The 27,915-nt window shown below is 42.1% G+C and overlaps 1 protein-coding gene across 10 annotated transcripts in view; it reads right to left on the bottom strand.

The window, feature by feature from the left end:
* The window catches only part of AAK1 (AP2 associated kinase 1), a 172,234-nt gene that overhangs the window by 75,874 nt on the left and 68,445 nt on the right, over positions 1 to 27,915 (bottom strand). For all 10 annotated transcript variants that reach the window (XM_027131913.1, XM_027131912.1, XM_027131906.1 and 7 more), the window contains exons 3-5: positions 24,417 to 24,535; positions 9,177 to 9,285; positions 7,330 to 7,472 (exon numbers count right to left, since the gene is read on the bottom strand). In XM_027131913.1, coding sequence (XP_026987714.1) covers positions 7,330 to 7,472; positions 9,177 to 9,285; positions 24,417 to 24,535 — 371 coding nt within the window. The remainder of the gene's footprint in view (positions 1 to 7,329; positions 7,473 to 9,176; positions 9,286 to 24,416; positions 24,536 to 27,915) is intronic.

Genomic DNA, 27,915 nt, shown 5'->3' on the forward strand with positions numbered 1-27,915 from the left:
GCAGAGACGTTTGCCAGCCTCTGGTCTATAATTATATTATGCTCATGTGTCCCCTACAATACCTGGCCAGTATTTCACACACATAAGGGACCCCTAAATCCCTTATTCAGTATCTTTCAGCAACAATCTTCCTTGCTGGCCTCATACATCCTACAGGGTGCCTGTGAAACCATGCTTCTCCTGTTGTATGTGTTCAGGCCCTTCCTGAATCAGATTCTCTCCTTCTAATGTTGGAATGTACAATCTAGAAAACTGAAAAGCGAATTCATATCAAAACACAAACAAGGTAGTTCTAGGGACCAAAATCACTGTTGGGGAAGGGAGGAAAACTAAGTAGACAAAGAACAGAATAAAAGATGATGCACATTGGGGTTTTTGGTTTTGTTCCCCCCGCCCCTTAAAAACTAGGTTTGTTCCAGACTGACAGAACTCAGGAATTATACTATATCTAACCTGGTCCCTAGTTGGCCTCGCTCCCTCCCACAAAGATAACATTGTACAAAACTATATTTACAGGAAAACCAGTTAAAAATTAAGGGTGTGTACAAAAATAGACAAGAGAGCCAGAGATACCAATGCAGGGAAAGCCTGAGCAATATCAAAGAACTATCAATGCAAAGAACCATAATCCCTGCTTTGGTTACCGTGCAAGTCTACTGGGAGGATCAGTTGAGATTAGGAAGGTGAGATCGCTTGGCAGCAGCCACTTTAGCAGTAGCTGCAAGCTCCGCCCTCTCTCTATCCGTCCCTGTGTAACACCAGTTAAGACCTCCGGGCTCCAGCTGGCTGCTGCCTGCATCACCGCCAGCACCATCATCAACAAAACACTTAACACAGAGCATGACATGTGGCAACCACACTGCACCTGGGGTTCAGAAGACCTCAGGGACTATTTTAGATGTCTGGCCTTGGACCAATGTCTTTGGGCTTGTTTCTCACCTGTAAAGTAAAGCTGATAATAATTCTATCACTGTTCTTATGAAGCAAGTAAGAGAATGGATTGTAAACCTCCCTATACACATGTAAGATAGGTATTGTTATCGTTCCTTTATTAAAGAAATACATTTGAACTACTACCTCCTATTACGTGCCAAGTACTTTTCTTGGTGAACAAATCAAAGTTCATCCTCTTGTGGAGCTTAGGGTTTTTTGTTTTTGTTTTTTTTTTGGCCACATTGCATGGCATGCAGGTTCAAACCTGTGGCCCTGCAGTGGAAACATGGATTCTTAACCACTGGACCGCCAGGAGGTCCCTTATTTTATTTTTTAATTTTAATTTAATTTTATTTTTGGCCATGCTACAGGGCTTGGGGGATCTTAGTTTGCTGACCAGGGATCGAACCCGTGTCCCCTGCAGTGGAAGCACAGAGTCTTAACCACTGGACCACCAGGGAAGTCCCTCTCATGGAGCTTAGAGTCCAGTTGATGATTTTTTAAAAAAAAATAATATTAAGTATAACTGCCCGGTAGTGATAAATATTGTGGAAAAAAACTCCAGCAGATTAAATGTATGTAAAGTAAAGAAGGATGATACTATAAACAGCACAGTCACCCTGATGAGCGGAGCAGCCATGGACCACGTGGGGGACAAGCATTCCCAGTAGAGAGTGGCCAGCATAAAGGCGCAGAGGTGGGAGCACACATGAGGTGTCTGAGGCACAGAGGCAGGCCTTTGTGGCTGGGGCAGTGCCATCCTGGGCACCGGAAAACTGAAAACATGGGACCGGACATATTATGGGCTAGCACTCTTACGAATGAGGAGACGAGATAATGCTGGGCCTTGGAGGAAGTGCAGGACTTAGATAAGTGGAACTAGGAACAGGAAGGCACAGGGGCAGGATGATATAAACAACAATGGTATCAGCAACTAACAGAGCTTAATATAGGCTCAACCCTGCCCCATGTACGCTTCTACCTACAGTATTGAACGAAATTCTTACACAGCCTCACTGTCCCTCTTAACACACGAGAGAACGGAGTCCAGTCACCTAACATGTCTGAGGTCACAAGGCTGCGAGGGCGGGATTCGGGCTCAGGCTGCCACACCGCTGGGACTTCACCCTCCCCTGTTGCACTGATGTGAGAGAAAGGAAACAATGAGGGCAGGTACCATCGTCCACCTGTGAGATGACCAGGGCCGAACGGGATTCTAAGAGCTTAGGAAGGTCGAGAACCAACTGGGTCTTCACACATCAGTTTCTGGAAGCTTCAGAGAACCTGCACAGTGACTTCGTTTTTGGCCAAGCCCTTCAGGAAGTCAGCCTGACACTGGTTACCATCACTTACAACCGCCCACCTTTCAGCTCATTGAGAGTTTAACATTGCTGACCTTATTCCCAACCTGTCAGCCTAAGAGCGTTATTAAAGTCGTCACTCCCAAATTCTGCTCACAGCTTTAGCCAAGAGGTCTGGAAAGCCACGTCCTCCTGACCTCTTCATCTTGACAATATTCCAAGCAGATACGGCATCCAGGCATTTCAGCCACAGAGTTTAATTTTTTACCACTGGAAATTGTGGAGGATTAGATGCATGCAGGTTTTCCAACCTGTGGCTCCAAAAACAGGACAAGAATCTTCATCTTATTCTACTTCATGAGGTCTACATCTCCTTTCCGACAACTGAGGAGACATTCAGGACTTTTTCAATCTAGAATGTACTTATTAAGTCTTAACCCTTTCTTCCCCTTTCTTAAATGTTAGGACAAACATCATGGTAAAATACAGCAAAACCAAACAAACAGAAACCAAACTGAGAGTAAACAACCTTGGCCTTTGTTCTGGTTTGATCCCTGAAATCACTGTTCAGGCCACAGCCTTTCTGGGCAGAGGCTTCGCCGTTGGTAAAAAGAAAGGGCTGCCTAACGTGACTGTCCCAGGTCTACGACACCCCATGATCTGCAGGAATGACCTCTATCATTCTTCAGAGAGACGGCAATTAAACGATGGGGGAAATAATGAAAATGTTAAAACTATGTACTGGAGGAGAGACTTTCAATAAAGACCAGAACTTCTGTCATGGTTATTTTTAGAACATAAGCTGCTTAAGGACAGGGACCGCTTTCAGCTTATTTCCCCTCTGGAACTTGCAAGAAAGACCACACACGTGGTAGGCAGGGCAAGAGGGTCCTTTCTCAGTTCCGCGTGTGACCAAGCTGGCCGCTGCAGAGGGTGACACTGGCTCAACACGGGGCCCTACAGCCAGCCTGGCCTGTGCTCCCTCCTGTGCCCCACAGACTACTCCCGAGGCGCCTGGTCGCCAAGGGAGACGTCGCTCATAGGGGAGCAACCGGGAGACCAGCCACCAGCACGTTCTCTGGCCAAGAGGACAACAAAGGACTTCTTGGCCCTGGCTACGGCTAGCACTGTGCTGGCTGGTTCCAGCCACGACAGGGAGCTCTGAGCGGCCAAGGCCCTGTGATGCAATGACAGAGCCAGGGCAAACAGGAAGCACACGGGGACTTTTCACGCCTGCCTAGGAAGTTGGCAGTGCGGCAGGCGATGTGACTGCCCACCAAGCACACAGTAGTAGAAGTCAACAGGATCTAACATGCTAACAAAAGCCTCCAGATGGCAATGAGTGTAAGATTTGGGGAATTTGGGAAAGCTTCAGCAAAACAACCGGGAGTCAACGACTAGAATCAACAGCAACAGGACTCCTCTAGAACAATCACAGTCAAGGCCTCCTCCCAGGGGCCCCTATTTATACTCCTTATTTCCAAGGCCAAGGAGAAAGGGAAACAAAGTCTCCGGAACAACTACTGGCGAACCAGCAGCACACCTGATGGTCTTCAATACTGACTGAACACAACTACTGTGTGCCCAGCCCTGGGGGACGGAGGGGCAAAGGGCAGGGGCTGAGGAAGAGAGCGTGGCAGCCACTCGCTTGTGCCCCGGCCTTACCCTCAGATTCCAGTTTGCTCCAAGTTTCTCTGCTGAGACATCTCACAGGCTGTTCAGAGCAGTGAAAGAAGAGGCTCTGGCTGCTTGAGACCAACCCCCGACCGTGTCCCCAGGCAAGACACTGAGCTCCGTGCCTCAGGTTCCCATCACGGGTGACGCTTCTCCACCACCTCACAGCAGCACTAATAAGCTGGGAATGGGTAAACTGGGCAGGTGCTATTTACAGGGATGAAATGATTATCATTTGGGCCCCGTTTAATCCCACAAATGTTGAAAAAAGTTACAATAAAGGAAGATTTTGTTTACCGTGGGAGTAGCACTCTCTAAAAGGATGCTCAATGGCCCTCCTGGTCTCTGCCCTTGCTCTCACCTCCCTGGGTGCCCGCTCAGGACCTTCTAGGCCAAGGATGCGCCTGCACACTGACATGCATGTTCTCCTTTAGCCTCACCCTGACCCTAACAAGGCTGGCGTTGTTGTCTCCACCTTACAGACAAGGAAGCTGCGGCTCTGAGGCTAAGTGATAAGAGGAGCAACCAAGGAGTCTGAGGAGCCCGGAGAACACGCTGCACAGGGGTCATGGGAAGAGACAGCCACAGAGGAGGCAAATGCCATAGGCAGGAGAACGAGACAGGGAGAGCAACGTGCCCTGCGCATCTGGCAACGCGAAGGACGCTCATCACTCACAGAGCTTACAGTTCAGTCGGTACAAGTTACTGTGCTATACAATCTGAGTTCCAATATAAAATCGAACCCCATCTGACCTGGGGGGAGAATGGGGCTCTGGAGAAACCTGAGCTCATACGGGTCACAGAAGCAGTGCTGGTGCAGCTGGGCCACACTTCTCCCCCTTTCCTTTGCCCCTCATGAACTCTTCTCCAAGGCAGGTGGCAGGGAGAAAGGTCAGGTCCTAAAATGTTAGTACCACTGCCTATTTTGAAATACATGCTAACACGCCCAAGAATTTCACTCATGGTTAAGGCAACCAGAAATAAACTGTCAAAACCTGAAACTAATACAACATTGTAAATCAACTATATTTCAATAAAAAAAATAAAGTGTCATTATATTCTTAGAGCAGTGGCCTGTAGTCGCTCTAGCCTGGTCTGTACCTGGCCAGGTACCAAGCCCTTACCTATCTCCTCATCTTCAAATGCCTTCTTGTTCCCTTCTCTCGGCAGTTCTCGGGCTCTGCTCTCTGCCTGAAATGCCCTTCATCCTCTCTGTGACCACCTATATCCCACCAGTCCTTCAAAATCCGACTTTTCCAGAAGGCTCCAATCACCATTGCCAGATCCCACTATCTGACCACATATTAAGCCACTTGAATCTCTTCCATTCATCACTTTGTTCTATAAAGTTTTGTATTTCACTTATTTAGGTTTCAATTCCAAATCTTTCATTTACATTCTCTCACCAGTCCTTTAACATGATGAGCATAGGAACCATGTTGTATCTGCACTGTCCCCACAGAACTATGTACTTGTACGATATCAGGCTCATAATATTCACGGAGATATATCCTCCTCGCTCCACTCAGAAAAGGGGCTGACTGTGCGCAGAGGCACACTGGAGAAGGCTGTCTAAGGCTGTTGGAGCCTTCACACTCACTAGGGTGGGAAAATAAAACAGGACAATGACAAGTGTTAGGTCAGTGTGAAGAAATCGGAAACCGCATATGTTGCTGGTGGGATGTAAAATAATGCAGCCACTTTGGAAAACGGTGTGGCAGTTCCTCAAAAAATTAGAGTTACCGTATGACCCAGCAATTCCACTCCTAAGTATGTACCCAAGCGAACTGAAAACATATGCCCACATGAGAACTAGTATATGAATCTTCATAGTAGCCTTATTCATAATAGCCAAAGTAGAAACAACTCAAACGTCCACCAACTGCTGAATAAACAAAATGTGATATATCCACAAAATGGAATGTTATAACAAAAAGGAGTGAAGTACTGATATATGCTACAACATAGACGAACCTTGAAAACACTATGCTTATGAAAGAGGTCACATACGATACAAGCCCATTTAGATGAAATGTCCAGAATAAGCAACAGAAAGTAGATTAGTGGTTGCCAGGGGCTGGGACAAGGGGAGAATGAGGAGTGACCCCTAATGAATACAGGATTTTTTGGGGGGATGATGAAATTTTCTGGAATTAGACAGTGGTTATGGTTGCACAGCCTTTAAATATACTAAAATCCACCAAATTGTACATTTTAAAAGAGTGAATTTTATGGTATCTTAATTAAAGAAACAAACAAACAAATAAACTAAAAAACACCCTCAGAACAGAAATGCTAGTATGTAGCTATGATCCTCAAACTTTAGAATATACAAAAACCACCTGGGGTGCCTAAGATAAAAACTCCTGGGCTTCCCTGGTACCATCACAAAAATTATAGCCCAAAAGATTCAGCGGGGAACCCAGTAGCCTGCATTTAACAAGCACACTAGAGGACAGTGATGCAAATATTAGCCGTGAAGCATGTTTCTCGAAACATAAGTATAATGAAAAGAAACTGTAACTTAGAATCAGAAGAGCTGGATTCAAATTCTGGTACTGCTTCTTCCTAGTTATATGACCTTAGTCAAATCACATAACCTCTCAGCTCCTGAGTTTCCCCAAACATAAAATGCAAAGAAGAGGGCTTCCCTGGTGGCGCAGTGGTTGAGAGTCCGCCTGCCGATGCAGGGGACGCGGGTTCGTGCCCCGGTCTGGGAAGATCCCACGTGCCGCGGAGCGGCTGGGCCCGTGAGCCATGGCCGCTGAGCCTGCGCGTCCGGAGCCTGTGCTCCGCAACGGGAGAGGCCAGAGGCCCGCGTATCGCAAAAAAAAAAAAAATGCAAAGAAGAATGTCTCCCTCCCAAGAGACAGTGCACATAAAGTGTCTAATAGAATACCTGGCACATTGTCAGTGCTCCAGAGATGCTAGTGAATCCTAACTGGGTGCCAATTCCATTCAACGAACATTGTCAAGTGACTACAGTACGAAAGGCCCAGTGCAAGGGGATGGTTAATTAGTAGGACAAATTTTTTAAATCACCAATTAATGGATTTTACAAAGTATGAAATAGACTTTAAAGATCAAGCACCACTTTTTATAAATTTCAAATTAGCATATTACTTTTTCTGACCCTGGAAAAGTGAATTTGGGAGTTTATCAGGAAAAACAAAAAAGATGTGTTCAGGCATTTGATGATTATAAAGAATTTCTGAAAGCTACTTAATAAAATTGATAGCTATATTGTACTGTACTGTTCTGCTATTTACTTTTTTCTTTGTACTTTCTCTCTCCAAGCAGAATGTACGCTTAGAATCTGGTACCATGCCTTACGCTTTTCTCACATCCCCATAACATCTACCCCATTCCTGGGGCAGACAGAAAATACTCCATAAAAATGCACTTAATGGTGATCTGTTACCTTCAGGTCACGGTGGATAATAGGAGTTTTGCACTGATGCAGGCGGGCAACAGCTTCACAGGTGTCACAAAATATCTGGAGTACTTCATTCTCTGTAAAACCTGTTTGCAGGCGCTGGTTCATCAGGTTGACCACTTGGCCTCCTGAGAGGGGTGCAGAGCAGAGGAAAGGTTATTAACATTCAGACCCATCACTTATCCACGAGCATGAAAAGCTGTCCACAGAGGAGCAACCTGGACTCAGCCCATCACTGGCTGAGCCACGACTAAACCCCGGTATCTTGATTCCCAGCCCGGGACTTGTTTTCTATGGCGTCAAAACAGTTTCTTCATTATATAAAGCAGCCCAGATGTGAGCTGCCCTCATTCTGTCTTCAAGATTAGTAGCAGAACTGACAATATGGTCCTGGCTCTAGTTGCCTGGTTATACTGTCCCTGTTGTGCATTGGATGAGGCCACAGGTTCAATCTGCTGTATCTTTCAGTAAGAATCAGATTGCACAACAGACCCCGGGTGGAGGAAGAAGGCAGTTTGACAGTCTGTATTTTAGAAACAGCTTGGTCTCTCTGGCTTTACTGCTTGCTGCCTGGTCTGCAGAAATGCTACACCAACATTTAATCTCTAGGACCGAAAGACTGACGACCTCGCTTAGAAAATTATCCAGCTCCCTGGACTCTCCTACTGCCTCGTCTCTAAACATTTTACTGTCCAAAAAGGAAGAGGAGGAGGAGACAAACTGTCAAGTTCAAATGTGGTAGTATTTTTTTTTTTGCGGTACGCGGGCCTCTCACTGCTGTGGCCTCTCCCGTTGCGGAGCACAGGCTCCGGACGCGCAGCCTCAGCGGCCATGGCTCACGGGCCCAGCCGCTCCGCGGCATGTGGGGTCCTCCCGGACTGGGTCACGAACCCGCGTCCCCTGCATCGGCAGGCCAACTCTCAACCACTGCGCCACCAGGGAAGCCCCGAAATGTGGTAGTATTTTACAAAATCAGGTTAGCAGCTGTTACTGCGAAGGCTGAAACTATCGGTTAACATCACATTTTAAGCATTACTAACATATTTAATTTATGGACAGTATCTGTAAAGGCAAGGAACGTGTTAGTGGAACTAAGGGTGCTTACAAAACTGGGCACCAAACAGTGAGACAATGACCCAAGAATGTAAGTGACAGCTGCTTAGACCAAAAAAGCCAAACCTCCGAACAATAGCTGTATGAAATGCAGTCAACTCCGAATAAATTCATGCTACAGTCTGGGTTTCCCAAGATAAATACTGCTTGAAACTCTGAGCTTTCAACTACTTGACTCTACTGTTAATGGCAGCAACATCTGAATGTAGCCTTCCTGGCAATCACAGATCTCCAGCGAGAAGAGCAGGGTCATTTCTGTTAGACGGAAAGGATTCTTTTACCCCCTAATGCGAGGATGGTGGTGTGGGTGGAGAAGAGAACACATGAGTGAGGGAAGCTGAACTGTTCCCTTAGTCTATCTGGAGTCGGGTCTTTATTATGTGCCTTCATCATTTGTTTTAAAGCATCACAAAGAACATATTCATTCTCATTCTCATACATTCGCATTCATATACAAGCACCAAACCTTCCCAAACCTAACAAAAGTAGAGTTTTGTATTATCTACCACTCTGAATTATTTGTGCCACTGATACTCGCCATTGTAAGAATAACCAAGAAGTGACAGGAGGCTCTGTATCTTTTAGCCTCTTCATTTTCCAATCTTTAAAACTGGAACAACATATGTTAGAGTACAGTGCACATTAACTAAATGACCCCACACCCCTGACAATCAAAGTGCTAGAGAAACGAGAGCTTAACGTATGGCGCATATACTTACCCCTGCAGAAGTCCATCAGAATGAGCACTTCCCACACGTCACCGCTACTCACATTGTTGATACTGGAGTCAATGTAACCCACGATGTTCTTGTGCCCCGACAGGTCCCTCTGTAAAGAAGAGTTGAGAAATAAATTATCCGTTACAGACACCAGTAGAGATAGAACGAGCCAGGCTTTTCCATTAGCCCAGATAACTTAAATACACAGAGACAACACTAACAGTGAAGAGAGACAAGACTAAGGGGCAGGGTCAAGAGCAGGTTTCCGCTGGTCTATGAGATTCACGGTCAGCTCTTCAATAGCAATTCTGCAACCCTTCTAAACCATAACGCTCTCCTGAACTAAATTCTAGAACCAAATGCACACACGGTGCCTACTTGCTCACGGCATCAGCGCTCCACATAAACCAGAAGCAAATTTTCCATCTCCGGAAATGTTTCCCATCTCCGGAAACACTGCAGAGGGGCTAACAGGAGAGCGACAGCATGAACTATTTAAATATGTGAATTTTTAATTCAGAAAAATGAAACTGATTTTTTTCCTGGTTGTAGGAACACAAGTGAACTCAACTTGACTTTTAAACTATTCGTACTGTTTTTCTCCCTCTAGGAAATATATGAAAAGCATAACTGCTTTTTAAAGTTTTGAAGGGACTACAATGGCATCCAGACCTAAGCATTTTGCTCACAATTAAGTCTTTCAAGCCAATCAACTGGGATATAAGATGGGTTATGTTTCCAGCTCTCCGGTTGGAACTGCATCTCTCAGAGCTGCTTGTGGAATTAATTTTTCAACAAATACTTATTGAGCACCTCCCATGTGTCAGGACCCATTTAGACACTGGAAGTTGCCTCATCCCTCAGTCTGGTTATTTCAACATCCATAGAGGCAAATCTTTGTAATGATGATGTTCAAAATCTAAGGTCATTAGTGAGCAAAAACCAAGCAAGTTGGGCAACGGGATTTATGCACAAAGTAAGGTTTTATTTTATTTTTTTAATACATTTATTTATTTATTTTTGGCTGCATTTGGCTTTGTTGCTGCGCGCAGGCTTTCTCTAGTTGGGGCGAGCAGGGGCTACTCTTCGTTGCGGTGCACGGGCTTCTCATTGTGGTGGCTTCTCTTGTTGCAGAGCACGGGCTCTAGGCGCACGGGCTTCAGTAGTTGTAGCACGCGGGCTCAGTAGTTGCAGCACGTGGGCCCTAGAGTACGTGGGCTCAGTAGTTGTGGCATGCGGGCTCAGTAGTTGTGGCGCACGGGCTCAGTTGCTCCATGGCAGGTGGGATCTTCCCAGACCAGGCCTCGAACCCGTGTCCCCTGCATTGCCAGGCGGATTCTCAACCACTGCGTCACCAGGGAAGTCCCAAGGTTTTATTTTTTAACTAGTTTTAATAAATTGTTTTTCTTTGTTTAATAAAAGAAATGGGAGGACGGAGGTGGGAAACGTGGTTCTGTAAGAGTCAGCACACAAATGCGGCAACTTGACCTACCACCACACTAACTGGAGACTCAGTGATCAAAGTGATACGGTCTCTTTTAATCTCAAAGTACATACCCAAACAAGAGGAAGCCTCACAGTATCAAACCAACACACCTGAACTCTGAGCATCCAAGTTAAAACTCCTTAGAACTTTCCTCTGAGTGAAGGATTAAGAATGACTATTGCCTCAGAAAGGCAGACCAAAGGTAAAGACGTGATTGCTTCTACTGGCGACTGGGAAGTCGCTGGACATCTAGGCAAGAATAGTTTTGTAAAAGGAATAAAGTGAAGTAAGAACGGAGCTGGACTTGCGAAGAATGGGAGTGGAATACGCAGAGCCAGTGGCTACGGGAGATTCTTTCAGGACATTTTGAGCTTAAAAGCGGAGAAGCACTGAGGGAAAGAAGTTTTAGGATGGGAGAGGATTGAGCACTGGAGAGTGAAAGGAGCCAGGGCAAAAAGGTGCTTTAAGATACAGGAGAGGATGAGGATAACTGAGCGAACAAAGTCCTGCAGGTAGAAAAGGGAAGGAATTAGGAGCACTGTTAAAGGGACTGATCTTTCAAAGACATTTCTTTCCTGGCAAGCAGGAAGGAAATAAGGATGGTCATGCATATTGGTTTAAGGCTGGGGGAAAAAAAAGGGAATTTGAGGAAGTTCAGATCTATTGTTCTGTTTTTGGTAGAGTACAAGATCATCTTCAAAGTGTTAGGGAATGAGAAAGAAGCTTGATGAGAGAAATAAAAGGCTTAGAGCAACTGTTTTGGATAACAGACAAGGGAGATGATGAGGCAGAAAAGCAGCCTCTAGAATTCAAGTTTCTCTAAACAGAAAGTGATTTCAGGGCTCATGTTTTAGAGGACTATCCTTCTGCTTTTCAGTCTTATCAGCTCTTCTAGAATTTGTTTCCATTTACACAGTCCTAGAAGTAGGAAGAAGTGGAGAGAATTTCTTTGAAACCAAAATGCAGCAGCAGATCATGTCCTCCAAATGTCCACAAGAAGGAATGAAAGACTAATGTTTCTACATTTAGCTGTTTGAAAAAGAATCAGCAATGTTGCCTCTGAGTTTGTCTCATCCCAAGAGGAATAAATAAGAATCTGGAAGGAAAATAAGAAGCAACTGATAGAGCCAAGAGGAGGTCAAGAGCTATTAGAGGACCCAAACTGGATAATTAACATCTGCAGATGGCATCCTAGAACACTCTGCCAAGATGCTGGCTGATCAGTCCACGCCCAAATTCCTGTTCATTGTGTCTTCCGCAGAGATCCTGAGATATGTCCAAGCAGAAAAGACCGCCTCTTTGGAGGGAGACGATGGCATTTTACTTTTAACAACTTGACGACACAGCGACGTCTCTGATTTTAGGATGCCACTGGTTTAGAACTGATAGAGAAGATCTGTTTGAATGGCTGTGAAATGTAGAAAAGGTCAAGAGAAAATCTTACTACAAGCTGAGATAGATTCACATTCACGGGCAGTGTGACAGCACTTCTCAACAGCAACATACCAAAGGATGTCCAAGCTTTCCCTGGCTTTAGTTAAAAGACCAGCCCCAGGCTTACAGAACAGAATGAATGGACGTAGAGGTCTGGGATGGAACCCGCATAGAGGCACCTCAGTTACTACCGGTTTACTCAGGAAAAGGCAGGATATAAGGAAGATGCTCTGATGCCCTCGGCTACAAGTATTATTTGGAGAATTGAGATAAAAGTCTACATGATGAGTATAAGTCAAACTCTGATTTTCAGGGGAGTGGGGAATGTTCAGTTAAACTATGGATTAGATCAGTTTATATTACATTAAATCATAGAAGCAGTGATAAGTCTAAAGACTTGTATTGTCATTTTAGACTTTATTTTAAAATTAACATTAAACCACATGGATAAACATGTTATTAGAAGACCTGCTTTACTGAATAGATATTTAAAGTGTTTGTAGTTAGCTTATTAACTTTCATAGTCAAATGCTTGAAGTGATGAAAAACTTTTTTCACAAACACATACAAAAAGTACCATTTGAAAATGAGGCCTTCTACCCAGATCCTACAGATGACCACACATTTCAAGTTTATCTGTGGTCCTAATTAATGGTGCTTGTAGCAAAAACAGTATTCTATCCCGAGCTTCAAAATTCCTGCAGCAGGAAATTCCTACCTAAGAATCTTAAAGCCTTATAAGAAAGCAGAGGACTCAATTCCTAAGTACATCTATAAAAGCCTTTATATTTATGTTCAAGAAAACAAAGAAGATAGCGTTCTAAGTAGCACATCAATAATGTCACTCACCTTAAAATAGTAAAATGAGTTATAGTATGTAACTAATTTTCTTATATGTCTTTTGCTCAGGTCACCCTTCCTTGGAATGTCAGCATGACAAATTCCTGATGCTGACAGTGTCTGCATTTGCATACAGTAAGCTTCCAAAGAGGTATATTTACCTGTTTTGACCCTCCGAATAGTCGATGGTTTCTGAGTTTATGACTCGGCACTATTGTTGCCAACTTCTAGAATCACACTATGATTCCACAGACACTTTTACCCAAAGTGCAGCTTCTTATTAACTTAAGGATGAAGGAAAGCAGTTCTAAGGCCTGGAATTAGTTTCTCTCTCCCAAAGTTGCTTTGTAAAAGTCTTTGGCCTTACTATTCCCCACCTGCCTTCTCTAAAATTGCCTAAATTTTAGGAAAATTTCCTTTGTAACTCTAAATTTCCTTTGTAACTAACTCTCCTTTATAAGTCTACATTTCCTTTGTAACTCTTTATAATTCACAAACAAACAAAAACGATATCAAGTCCAGTGCAGTAGTGAAGAGAAACGCTTTGAGATCTGGACTGGCCCTGGAGTTCTACCGAAGGCAACATATCTGGGGCCCTTATGGGTTTCTGTTACATAAGTCCCAGATATAATCCTGCCTACAATCACATTTATTCTCCCTTTTCCAAGTCTTACTCATTAATTAATCCTCTACTTACTGAATAGATCTTTAAAGTCATTTAGAGTCTGATTCTAGAGGCATGTTGCTCAAACTTTAATAAGCATTGAATCACCTAGGGATTCTGTTTAAAAACAGATTCTAATCTAGTAGCTCTGGGATAGAGCCTGGGGTACTCCTGGGCAGTGGCAGTTAACGTACCAAAGATTTAGAGAAGTGCTACTCAAAATGTGTTCCACAAACATTTTCTAGGTAGAAGTCAGTCCACAAGGAAATAAGGAGCTTACTCCGGGACGTAAATCAATCAGGTCACTAAGATGACTTTTCCTTTTCCTAGTGAGACTTTACCTATGAGGGAAGCAGTTCATTGACTTACATTCTGGCACAAGATCTTTAGTGTAGCACCTGTACATTTATGGCCAATTGATTTTTGACAAGGGTGCCAAGACAATTCAATGAGGAAGAGAAGAGTCTTCTCAAAAAATGGTGCTGGGACAACTGGATATCTACATGCAAAAGAATGAAGTTGGATTCCTACCTCACATCACAAACTGAAATTAACTCAAAATGGAACCGAGCAGAACCCTGTAGGCCCCACCAACTACAAAATTGAGCAGTTAATGAGTAGGACAACAGAATCATAGAGTCAGTGTCTGATGCACATTCCTGACTTGTTTACAGATACTACAACTGCCACCAGAGGAACAAAGCTAACTGCATGATAACCAGGCTGTAGCCATGACATAAGCTGTACCATCTTGAGCAGTACTGAATCTGTGGCTAGCACACTTCCGAGAACTGGCCTCAGAGAGAATGGGATTAACATTACTGCTCATAATAATCTATATCTCTGTGGGCATCAAAATAATTGTAGCTTGTTCTGCCTGTAATATGTAAGTGGCCAACTAAAATTGTCAGCAAAGAGATGCTACAGACCCATGTTGACATCTTCCACTCTGAGAATACGGCGCCCTATGTCAGCATGAAGAAGTTACAGAAGATAGACCTTCACCCCTAATCCCACAGAAATGGAATGATGTTAGACAGTGGGGATTTGAAAGCAGCTCTTTTGCCCCTTTCCTGTTTGTCCATTTCTGTTCCCCTCCAACCTTGAAAGAACCTAATTAACCTGTTGATTCTTTTCCTAGATAAAAAGAAGTAAGAATGAAGAATTAAGAATGACCAGCTCTTTACCCCCAACAGTCCCCTTAGCAATCCTGCAGGCAGATCATACGGGCAAGATAACATCAGAAGAGAGAGTCAGCCAGCCTGCATGCAATGGAGAACGATGCAGAACCCAACCTCCTGCCTCGATGATTCACTGAGATTCTTCCCCTCACCGTTTTCTCTTTAAAAACCCTCATGGGGACTTCCCTGGTGGCGCAGTGGTTAAGAATCCACCTGCCAGTGCAGGGGACACGGGTTCGAGCCCTGGACCGGGAAGATCCCACATGCTGCGGAGCAACTAAGCCCACGTGCCACAACTTCTGAGCCTGTGCTCTAGAGTCCGCGAGCCACAACTACTGAGCCTGCGTGCTGCAACTACTGAAGCCCATGTGCCTAGAGCCCATGCTCCGCAACAAAAGAAGCCACCGCAATGAGAAGCCCATGCACCGCAATGAAGAGTAGCCCCCGCTCACTGCAACAAGAGAAAGCCCGCGCTCAGCGACAAAGACCCAACGCAGCCAAAAAAAAAAAACTGCCATTCTGCTGAGCAGAATCTTCGGAGTTGCCCTCGGGACATGAGTCCACCTTCTCCCCAGATTGCTGGCTTTTTCTGATTAAAGCACCTTCCCTTTCTCTTGATTATTGGCTTTTGAGCAGTGAGCAGCTGAACTTGAGTTCAGTAACAAAAATGGACCACAAATCTAAAAACTCCTCAAAGAAAATACATATGCAAATCTTCATGATGTTGGATTAGGCAATGGTTCTTAGATATGACACCTAAAGCACAAGCAGTCAAAGAAAAAATAAACTTCACTTCATCAAAATTAAAAACTTCTGTGCTTCAAAGGACACTATCAAGAAAGTGAAAAGAAACTGCAAAGAATGATCTGCAAATCATACATCTGATAAGAATCCAGTATCCATGGGAATTCCCTGGAGGTCCAGTGGTTAGGATTCCATGCTTCCACTACAGGGGGCATGGGTTCGATCCCTGGTCAGGGAACCAAAATCCCACAAGCCACGTGGCACGGCCAAAAAAAAGAATCCAATGTCCAGTCTATATAAAGAACTCTTAACACTCAACAATAAAAAGACAACCCAATGTAAAAATTGGTAAAGGATCAGAATAGACATTTTTCCAAAGAGCATATGATAAACACATGGAAAGATGCTCAACACCATTAATCACCAGGAAAATGCAAGTCAAAACCATAATGAGATTATCACTTCATAACCACTGGAATGGCTATAATCAAAAAAAGAAACAATAAAAAACGTCAGCAAGTATACAGAGATTGGAATCTTCATACACTGCTGGTAGGAATGTAAATAGTGCAGCTTCTATAGAAAATAGTTCGGCATTTTCTCAAAAAGTAGTTACCATCTTACCTTGCAATTTCACCCCTAAATATATACCCAAGAGAAATGAAACATTATGTTCACAAAAGTTTGTACACAGATGTCTATAACAGCATTATTCATAATAGCCAAAGAGTGAAAAAAAAACCCCAAATGTCCATGAGGATAAACAAAATGTGGTATATCCAGACAATGGAACATTATGCAGCCATGAAAAGGAATAAGTACTCATACATGCTACAACATGGATAAACCTCGAAAATATTATGCTAAGTGAAAGATGTCAGACACAAGAGCTTACTGTATGAGCCCATTTATAAGAAATGTCCAGAATAGGCAACAGAAAGCAGATTAATGGTTGCCAGGGACTGGGGCAAGGGAGAAGGGGGAGTGACTGCTAATGGGTGTGAGGTTTCATTTAGGGGTGATGAAAGAAATATTCTGGAATTTGATAAATGATGATGGGTGGATGACCTTGTGAATAAAAAAATCACTGAATTATGTTTAAATTATATTTACATTTAAAAGGATGAATCTTATCTCAATTTATGAAGAAAAGTAGTATGACAAGCTGGGGGGAAAATAACATAAACAAACACACAAGGGGGAAAAAGAAAAAGAAAACAAGATCCTTTGAGTAGCACTGATCTAGAGCAGCCAGGCAGCCCATGTGTGAGTCCCTGCTATAGCCTTTTGACAAGAAGTTTGCTTAGATTAATGTCATTTCCTTGGGCCCTCAGCCCATCTGCAGGCAGCGCTTTCTGTTGATCTCCTTTACATCCAGCTAAAAACTTCCACCTCCTGATTCTAGACTGCCCTCTTCAGAAAAAAATAAGTCTAGTCTATTTTTTCACTTTCCAAACAACTGAAATATTATTATGTAGACTCTAAGTTCTTTCTTCTCTGGGTTAAACATACCCACTTTCTTTGACATGGTTTTTAGTCACACCACCATTTTGGTTGCTCCCACGTTTAAACGCTTTGCTTTGTCGATGTCCTTTTTATAAGAATGGCCCCAGAAAATGAATGAAATACTCTAGGCCTGGTCTGACTCCTGCAAAGTAGATCAGCACTATCACCTCCTATTAATTCAGCTAAAAATTACATTCTTTTTTCTTTTGGCAGCCACATCATACTACACACTCATATCAAGTTAACTGACCACTAAAATGCTTAAGTCTTTTTCTACTTGTGCTGCTTTTAATCTCTACCTTCCCAGAAGTGTGCTTGTAAAGTTGATTAGAAGAAAGTAAAAATCCACGCATGTGACCTTACCTTGCTATTTCATCTCATTAGAATCAGTCCATTGCTCTAATTTTAAGGATCATTTTGGATCCTGATTCTATCATCCAATGCAGTTGTTACATCTTCCAACTTTATATTAGGCACATAAGAGATAAATGTGTCTATTTCTTTAACCAAGTTGCTTATTAAACGTAAAATAACATAAAGTTAACAGTAAGCGGCAGTGCTTTTTTCTTAGAAAGTTCCCTCCAAATTAATAGCAAATCATTGATCAGAAACCATTATAAACAGTAGCAATTACACCTAGCATCCAGCCTAGACTCTCCATCTTGCTCACAGATCTCTGGTGAGTGCCCTTACCCAAATGATACAGTCCATAGTCACTGGATCTACAGTCCACAGTCACTGGATCTACAGTCCACAGTCACTGGATCTATGGCGCTCCCCTGAACTCCCTATCCACAAAACTGCCCAAGAGAGGACATGATGTTGATAGAACATGGCTTGTTCCTACTCAATCTGAAGTCTCTTTGGATCCCTGCTCACTCATCTAAGTGACTATAAAACAGCTTAAAATTTAATTAAAAAAATAAGTAACATATTAACATTCGAAAAGCAAAACATAGTAGACAAGTATTTTCAACTCCAGTCCTCATCCCCTATAGGGAACCCACCCTCTTTCTTCCCCTTCTGCCTTTCCTCTTTCTCTCTCTCATCCTGCCAATGCTTTTTCAAGCAAATTCAAATAATATGTATTATATACACATAACTCTTACAATCTCTGAGAGGTAGGGCTGGGGTTATAGCCTCTTTGACAGAAGTCTGAGCCTAGCACGGGTTAAAAACATTGCACAGGGACTTCTGATTAAAAATAGTAGCAAATTGTTTTTAAAAAGTAAGTCGAGGGCTTCCCTGGTGGTGCAGTGGTTCAGAGTCCGCCTGCTGATGCAGGGGACACGGGTTCGTGCCCCGGTCCAGGAAGATCCCACATGCCGCGGAGTGGCTGGGCCCGTGAGCCATGGCCGCTGAGCCTGTGCGTCCGGAGCCTGTGCTCCGCAATGGGAGAGGCCACAACAGTGAGAGGCCCGCGTACCGCAAAAAAAAAAAAAAAAAAAGTAAGTTGAATACATGCATTTATCTCTGCTTCCTTCAAAAGCCTTACTAAATGATGTAAAGTGTTTATTTTTTAAAAGGCATAAACAGAAAACTTCTGCTTCCGGGAAGATGAAATAGATGTACTTTTCCCTATTCCTCCTGCTAAGTACACCTGAATACTTTGTACATTATACATAAGAGAGACATAATAATGAGTATCTGAAATGTGAGTGGAAGAAGGCAGACTGGCTAGGAACTTTGGGACCCAAGGAACAACATGGTGGTGAGCTGTCTGGGTTTTCTTTTTGCCTCATGTTTCCCAGACCGAAAACTGAAGAAGCCAGCAAACTGAAAACACCAATGGGTGCAGACAAAAACACAAAAAAGCCCAACGAAAGCCTGCTCTCTCCAGTCAGACCCAGAAAAGGGGCAACCCAGTAAGACAGAACCCATAGAAAATAACTGCTCTATTCCAGCCAAAAAACACAGAAAAAACCTGCAGCTCCACCCCAGTCACGGCAGCAAAGGCCAAGTGGAGAGCCTAGACTTCCATTCTCATGAGTCTGCAACAAATCACTCCAACCTACACTTCAGGGTGGGGAACGTCAGAGACAGCTGAGTAGGGAGTCAAGACCTTCATCTCTGAGGTGCCGTGAGAGGAGGTCAAGTGGAGAGTCAAGACTTCCACAACCACCAAGTGGTAACAAGGCCAACTCCCACCACCATGGTGTCAACTGAAGCCACGTGGGGAGCAGTAGCAAGGCACTCCTACTTCCCAGCCAGGGAAGGATCAGTGGAAGCCTAACGGGAAACTGGAATTTTCACCCCAATCCAGTAATAATGAGAAGGTGAACTTTCACCTTCTGGGGTAAAAACAGAGGCCCTATGGAAACCTGAACTTCTATCCCCACCTAGTAGTAACAAGAGGGCATTCCCCAAACCCATCAATCCCCTGCCAGAGCAGAAAACAGTTAAAACAGAAGGTTTACATAAGATCCAGAATCTATAACACAATATGAAAGTGTTGATGTAGTTCATCAGACCAAGAACTAGGAAGAACTCAAACTACATGGAAAAAACCCCAGCAATCGATAGATGCCAAAATGAAGATGACGAAAAAGACAGAATCATCCAGCTATGATTTTAAAGCAGTCGTGACAAAAAATGCTTAAACCAGCAATTACGGTGACGCTTGAAATAAATGAACAAATAGAAAGCCTCAGCAAAGAAACAGGAAGTGTCATCAAAAACCCAGAAAACCTGAAGAAGAACCAAGTGGAAATTTTTGAACTGAAAATACAATAACGGAAGTAAAAAGTACAATGGATGGGCTCATCAGCAGAATGGAAGGGACAAAGGAAAGAACCAGTGAACTGAAAGATAAAACAATAGGAATTACCCAGTATGAACCAAAGATAGCAAATAGGTTAAAGGGGAAAAAAAAGGACAAAATTAATATGCATAAGTCCATACTGATATAAATAAATGATTGAATAAATAAGTAAGTGAGGGAGAAGTGCAATCACGTTAGAGAAGGAAGTTAAAGGCAAACAGATCAGAAAGGAAAAAATAAAACTGCCTCTATTTGCAGATGACATGGTGGTCTATATAGAACATCCTAAAGAATTGAGAAAAAAATTCCCAGAACTAGTAAACAAGGTCAGCAAGGTTATAAGATACAAAATAAACACAGAAAAATCAAGTGATTTTCTACATCCCAGCAATAAAAGTATGGGCACCAAAATTAATTACCCAATACCATTTATAATCACTCAAAACAAAAACAAAAACCTAGATATAAATCTAAGAACATGTACAAGGCCATTATGCTGAAAACTACACAATGCTGATGAAAGAAATCAAAGATGTAAATAAATGCAGAGAGGTGCCATGTTCATTTATTGGAAGACCAAACAGAGAAAAGAGGCCATTTCTCCCCAAACTGATATAACAGTTTAATGAAATTCCTACCAAAATTATAGCAAGACATTCTGTAGATATAGATAAGTTTATTCTAAAATTTATATGAAAAGACAAAAGAACTAGAATAGTTAAAAAAACAATTTTGGGAGAAAAAGAAGTAGGAGGAATCAGCCTGATTTCAAGACATTATAAAGCTACAGTAATCAAGGCTGTGTGGTCTTGGCAGAGGGATAGACACATAGATTAATGGGACAGAACAGAGAATAGAGAAAGGTCTGGAGATCAACCGTCACAAATAGGCCCAACTGATTTTTGACAAAAATATTCAACGGAGGAAAGATAGCCTTTTCAACAAATGGACACGCACAAGAAACAAAATGTTCTTCAACCGAAGTCTCATGCCTTATATAAAGTTAACTCAAAATGGGTCACAGAGTTAAATGCAAAATGTAAAACTTATAGAAAAAAAAAATAAGAGAAAATCTTTGGAATGGAGAGCTAGGCAAAGAGTTCTTAGAAATGACACCAAAAACACAACTGACAAAAGGAAAAACTAATAAACTGGATTTCATCAAAATCCAAAACAAAACAAAACAAAACAAAACCAACAAGAAGGTCTTAGAAATTAACCTGATATATAAAAAATTCAACAGGATGGTTGAATATAAAGCTGAGAAAATCTGCTGGAATGTAGAGGGAAAAGACAAAGACATGAAAAAAAAAAGGACGAAAACAAAAAATTAGAAAATCAGTTCAGGATAACTAACATCCAAATACTGATAGTGAAGGAAGACAGAAAAGGAAATCATCAAATAAGACAAACTAAAATTCCCCCCACATAAGGATATGAGTTTCTAGATTAAATGAGACCACCAAACAACTAAAATAAATAAGAAATGCACACACCAAGGTATATATCATCAACAAATTTCATAACACTGTAAACAAAAAAGAATTTATAAACTTCTGGGGAGAAAAAATGGGTCGCAGCCAAAGGACCAGGTATTAGAATGACTTCGGACTTCCCAAAGCTCAACAATGAAAGCTAAAATACAGTACAGCAATGCTTTCACGTATCTAGTGAACTGATTTCCAATCCAGAATTTTATATGCAAACTATCACATGTGTGAATGTAAAACGAAGACATTTCCAGACCTGCAAGTTCTCCAAAATTTACCTACCACACATCAGGAAGCTCCTGGAGGACAAGTTCCACCAAAAGGAGAAAGCAGAGCAAAAAGAGGAGTCAACAAATCTAACGAGAAAGAGAAGCAAAGAGAATAGCTAGAAAATTCCACGATAAGAAGTAAATGAGGCCTAGAGAGCAACCAACCTATATTGCCTCAAGACTGAGAGAGATTTCTTCAAGAAGATAAAACAGACAGAACACTAACTGTGTTCAAAAGTATTTTTAAAATGATTTAAACAACTTGGGGAGAGTTTGAAATTAAGTTGCACAAAAGTACACAGAAAACTAAGATTTAAAAAACCTAAAAGACAAGATGATTATTAATTCCAGTGAAAAGAGAATTATGTAAGAAAGGAATAGTAATCAGAGTCCACTTAGCAGATTTAGCAAAAATAACGTTTTCTTACATAACAATGTAAAAACTAATACTAATATAACTAACATACTGCCAAACATACTGCTATTGTGGCAGAATGAGAGATGAGAATAATGCAAGTATTTAGAGTGAAGGGCATGCAGGCGATGAAAGAGAGTTAACTTTTTACCTTCCATAGTATGTAACGCCTAAAATGGAGGGGGGAAAAAAGAATTAGCAATATCAGCCTGCTATTTAGAAATATATCAAATGAATCCACTAAAAGTGGTGGCCTCTGGGACCTTGCAGTGGCATAGGAGGCCCCCTCAGGGAATTGCCTGATGTTTTTTTTGTAATAAGCTTAGTTCAACTATTTGGGTATTTAAGTTTTGAAAAAACAAATTAAAAAACAAAACTCTCGCAGCTAATACATGGCTGGGCCAGAACTTGAATCATGTAATTTAATTCCTAATCAGGTCCATTAATTTGTGAGCTCCAAAGGGGCCCGCATCTTCTTAGCTCCTTTACTCCAGCACCTGCCCAGCACAAAGAAAGCCCTCCAAAAATGTTTCTGAATGAGTGGGAGAAAGTTAAAGAGTGGGATTACTCTTCTAACACCAGAAAATGAATGAGAAACGCATTCCAGGCAGAGGAAAGAGCAGAAGCAAAGAGAGCAAATGGAGTGCGAGAGCTGAGCAAGGAAGAGGCAAGGTGGGAGGAGAAGGAGGAATAGCATCCCGAAAACACTGGGTGGAGGAAGGGAAATACAGTGAGCACAGCTGTTTGCAGCTGAGTGGCAGGGGAGAGGGAGGACGTTGGTGCCTTGCAGACAGTTCCAGGTGGCCCTGGCTGTATGTATATAAGCCTTGGGGGTTTTTTGTCTGTTTTGCAATGATGACAGCAACACTTATTTCTACCAACAGTTCCTTCCCAAATAGTTGCAGCCTTCTGGAATCTACATAGTACCAGGCTCTCTAAAATCCTAAGTTGTACAACTTGTTACTCTAAGTAGCCACTGAAAGGGCAACCCCACCAGGGCAAGCAAAGCCTGGTGGAATCCCTACAATGCCACCCTCACCATTTTTGGGGCCTCTCTCTACTCTTAGTAGGAGCACTGGGAAAGAGGGGGCGGGGAGGGGGATGAACTGGGAGATTGGGATTGACATATATATATGCTAATATGTATAAAATAGATAACTCATAAGAACCTACTGTATAAATAAATAAAATTAAATTTAAAAAAAACCAAGAGTATTAAAATGTAGGGCACAAAGGAGTCATCACCTCTAGGTGAACATCTGCATCTGCTATGACCATTATTCACACATTCATTTCATCCGAAGTTTAAGTATTTACTTTATGTCAGGTAGTGTACTGGAATACAAAGTTTCTGATTTTAAATAACTTACTTTCTAAAGGCAGCATCACTTATAAAGTAACAAGGTAAGCAATATAATTGGCATAAAGAAAAGTACTGTGGAAACACAAAGACTATCCAAATTTCTTAAATGTATAATGTCAAACAGAAGTGAAAGAGACAACTCCAACAAATTCCCATATACCCATCACCCTGCTTATACAGTAATCAACTCATCGCCAATCTTGTTTCTCTTCTAAATCCACTCGTTTAATTTCAAGAAATCATATTATTTCATCCACAAATATTTCATCATATATCTAACAGATAGGGTCTCTTTCTTTAAACACAATATGAACCTAAATCTTGAAAACTTATTAAGTTTTTAAGATGTGAGATATAATTAATATATAATAAAATGCACAGATCTTAAGGTGTCCAACTGAGTTCAGACAATGGTGTAGCCATAACCACTACCTAAAACAAGACACAGAACAATTTCCATGGCCTAGGAAGTTCCCACATACCCCTTTCTAGTGAATTTTCCACACCCAGATGACCACTTTCTGATCTGTTACCACAGATCACTTTTGCTTGTTCTTAGACTTTTATAAATGGGATCACAGAGTACTGTATGAGTAAGCAGTTTCTAGGCAAAAAAAAAAAAAAAAAAGGGAAAAGCATTCCGGGGGAAAGAACTACGTTTACGTAATATAAAGGTATGGAAGGATATGTTCACGGAATGCTGAAGGGCTTGAGAGGGTTGAAAACTAGGACTGGTAGCTGATAGATGATATGATGGAAAGAGGAGGTTTGTTGGGAAGCTAGGATCTCCATAGTTAATTCTGGGAACGAAGTTGTTAAGTACATTTTTCCCAATGCCTCAAACTATTTCTCTGACCTGAAAATTGGTCGGTTCTCTCACTATGCTCCTTTCTCCTCAACTCTCTAGCTAAGAGTGACTAAGGCAGGAGCAGCGCCCTACACCCCATGGCTGTTCCCTCCCATTTTGTGCAAGGCCTCTCTGCCATCTCAGGGAAGGGAAGAAGCCCCCCATTGGCTTTCTCATGAGAGGGCACAGTCCCTCTCCCCATTTTAAACAAGCAGTCCCAAGTCTGAGGGGCAGCCTTACCATTATCTGTATTTCTCTCTTGCACACCTGGAGATCATGCTCATTGTTGACAAACATGCGTTTCAAGGCACATTTCATCCCATTGCTTGTCCTCACCAGAAACACGATAGCAAATCCACCTGTGAGAGAAACACACATACAAGCTCTTTTGAGTCATGTTTAAAAAGTCAATCAAATGACCATGGTGGCTGTAGTTTGCTGATGTCACTGTTAATGGTACTGATGTCATCATCAGCTAGGCCTAGGGCTGGCCTGGCATAGAAAGCATTCTTAAGATTCTGGGGACTCAAAGGTATCACATGTGGGATTGGGTAGCAAGTCAGAAAAATTGTTCCTCCAGCTTGCAAGGCAGAAATAGAGGCACATGTAGAGAACAAATGTATGGACACCAGCGGGGAAATGGGCGGGGGAGGTGGTGGTGGGATGAATTGGGAGATTGGGATTGACATATATACACTAATATGTATAAAGTAGATAACTAATAAGAACCTGCTGTATAAAAAATAAATAAATAAAATTCAAAAAAAAAGGATATGAGGTCATTTAAGTAAAGAAAGAAAAATTGTTCCTAAACGTCTATCTAAAAAAAAACAGGAAGAACAGTAATTATCTTCCAAAGAAACTACAGATAAACAGATGAATGAATGGATGAAAAAAAAGAACCAACTACATTCCAACTGCTATCCTAGGCACTTTGAGCTCTTGTTTAATTCATACCACAATCCTGTGAGGCTGGGTGATATTTTTTCCCTTAAGACAACAATTACTAGCTGAAGAAAACAGAGGCTCCTTAAGAGATTAGATCCAACCAAGGACTTCTTTAAAAAAACGTAAGTCCAACACTTAAAGAGAGGCTCGGAAATTATTTCAAGAATTGCTCTATGAATAGTTGGCAATTAATTTCAAGAATCTCCTTCTCTTCCTTTTTTCTCATCCTTCCTCACCCCATCCCCCAACTCAAATCAACAATACACTCTGAGGATTCCTCCTGCCCTCCCTACCTCATGGGCTGTTGAGAAGACACAGACATAGTTAGGAAAGTACTATTCTACACAGCAGACACCAGGCAAGTATGATGATTACTGGGCAGAGTTTTTAATGTCTGCACTAACCCTTCTCTAAAAGACAGTTCATAATTCATTAAAAGAAGTTACTATAACTCCAAAAGAAATTCTTCAGTGCTCTGAATTGGTTATGCCTTAGCGTCCCACAAATTCTTAGAGCTCCTAACCTTGACCTCACTCCCCAAACACTGTAAGAGGCATTCAGTGCCACTGTTAAGAGGGGTTTGGGTAGATAATGTGCAGCAAAGCTATCAAAGTTGAAGGCTTTGGGATAAGCAGCAGTTATATCAGACACTTAGTCCATCTGCCTGCTCACACACCTGCATAATTTAGCTTGAACTATCCTGCGCACTGACCCTGGGTAGTGAAAAAAATTGCTAGGCTATTCTTTGCACGGAGGTGATGTCTAATTGGATGGAGCCGAACACAGAGACAAGTCAGCAGTACAGGAAGTTGAACTGAGGTCATGGCATAGTACTGGGGCAAGCAGCCACGTGCAAAATTGATACAAGGTAATTAGCAGTGATTATAGAGACCTCAGACCTGAGATATAAGACTTGGGTCCCAATCATTCCACTCTAAATCCTCTGAGACCCAGCAGCCCTCCAGTACCTGTCTGTTGATGTTCAAGATATTTCCTGTTGTATCTTTAAAATAACTGTTCTTTTTCAAATTAACTTGAGTCAGATTCTGTACCATGCAACCAAAGAGAGCTTTAATCATAAAGCACTGTTGCACGTTTTCATAAAATACACACATAATTCTGTGGTAAAAAAATTGTTTAATGGGCTCAAATGTTCCAAAAGCGCATTTTGATAATGATTTATCAAAGACTGCATGCTTGTATATTTCCTGTCCTTGTGCTCTTCAGTACTCAGATAAACAGTAAAGTTCACCATACAATCTTTCATTTCAGCTGTCATGTCTCTAAGTTTTGTACCTCAATAACATTTTCTTGTAATACTTTAAAGTCCACTCACACTGCTCAGCTGTCAATTTAACTCTACAATTTTGAGTATTTACTATAGAAGATTTTTTAAATTCTAGCATGCACTGACAAGTAGAGGTCTAATTACACATGCAAAAAAAACCTCCTCAATTCTAAGATGCATATTTTTTACATTTTAATTTTTAGGATATCAGAATTTTCTTATAATAAATATGTACATTTAATGCAGTAGTATTTGTCTTCCTTGCCCCCATGCCAAAAGCCATTAAATTCATGATGTGTCTTAGCAATTAAAATTGGGGAAAATGAAAAAAAATAAAATAAAATTGGGGAAAATGATAGTATAAATTATAAAATTTCTATGTATAGCCATAATTGTTTTGTGAATAATAAAAGAGGGTTTTCATTTTACAGATATTTTGAATTAAAAAAAAAATCACAGAACTACAGACTTTACACCAGTAGTGTTTCGAGAGAGCCTTAGTCCAAGCAGTTTGCTTTATGCGGGGAGGAAACAAGTGAGGCTTAGGATCCCATGGCTAGTTATGGGCAGAACCTGGACCAGTTTCACCGTCCTGATTATCTAAAAAATGTTCTTTCCACTTCACTTATCTTAGTGAAAACTATGCAATACTCATTTAGAGAATAAGGACACACCTGACAGTCCTGCAGAACAAAAGCTGGGAATGACTAGTTCCTGCAGTTCTGTGATGCATGGCACCACTAAAGAATGAGGCAAGTCTTTAGAAGCAGGTTGGTGATGCGGCAACTTGAGATAACTGCCACCAGATGGGAGCAGTCAGCTTTCTTTGCCAGGTAGCAAGATGACCTTTCCAGACCAGACTGAAGAAACGGGTCAGAGGCCTATCACATGATCCAGTCAAGGACAACTGGTTGAGAAGAGCCAGCCCAGATCCTCAAAGCCTATGACCAACATAGATCTAAAGGCAACGCAATGAACCACTATGCTTCACATAGACAGAACCACGTTTTAGGCATCTATGCCTATAAAAGGGCTTATTTGCAGGTGAGAAGCATTTAAATCAGGGTTTCTTGATCATGAGATCAAAAATTGAAGCCTGAAAGGATTTGTCCCTTTAAAGATGTTAACCACTTACACCATGTAGTTGACCAAACAGAGTGTAAATTTAAGGTAGAGGGCACAGAGCACGACTCGAGACACTTCTCCACCACAGGCCCACATCCACCACACAGATCAGGGTAATAAGATTCTCAGCCACAGCTAAAGAGGGTGCGGGGATTACAGAAGGCAGCTATAAGACTTCAAGAGAGGTGCTTACCTTAATGGCTTTTTTGTTTGTTTGTTTTTTCTTTTTATTTGCGGTACGCACGCCTCTCACTGTTTTGGCCTCGCCCGTTGCGGAGCACAGGCTCCGGATGCGCAGGCTCAGCGGCCATGGCTCATGGGCCTAGCCGCTCTGCAGCATGTGGGATCTTCCCGGACCGGGTCACGAACCCGTGTCCC

The sequence above is a fragment of the Aethalodelphis obliquidens genome, unplaced genomic scaffold (genome assembly GCF_003676395.1).
Source record: "Aethalodelphis obliquidens isolate GAN/ISIS:26980383/991018 unplaced genomic scaffold, ASM367639v1 scaffold40, whole genome shotgun sequence".
Classification (NCBI taxonomy): Eukaryota; Metazoa; Chordata; class Mammalia; order Artiodactyla; family Delphinidae; genus Aethalodelphis; species Aethalodelphis obliquidens.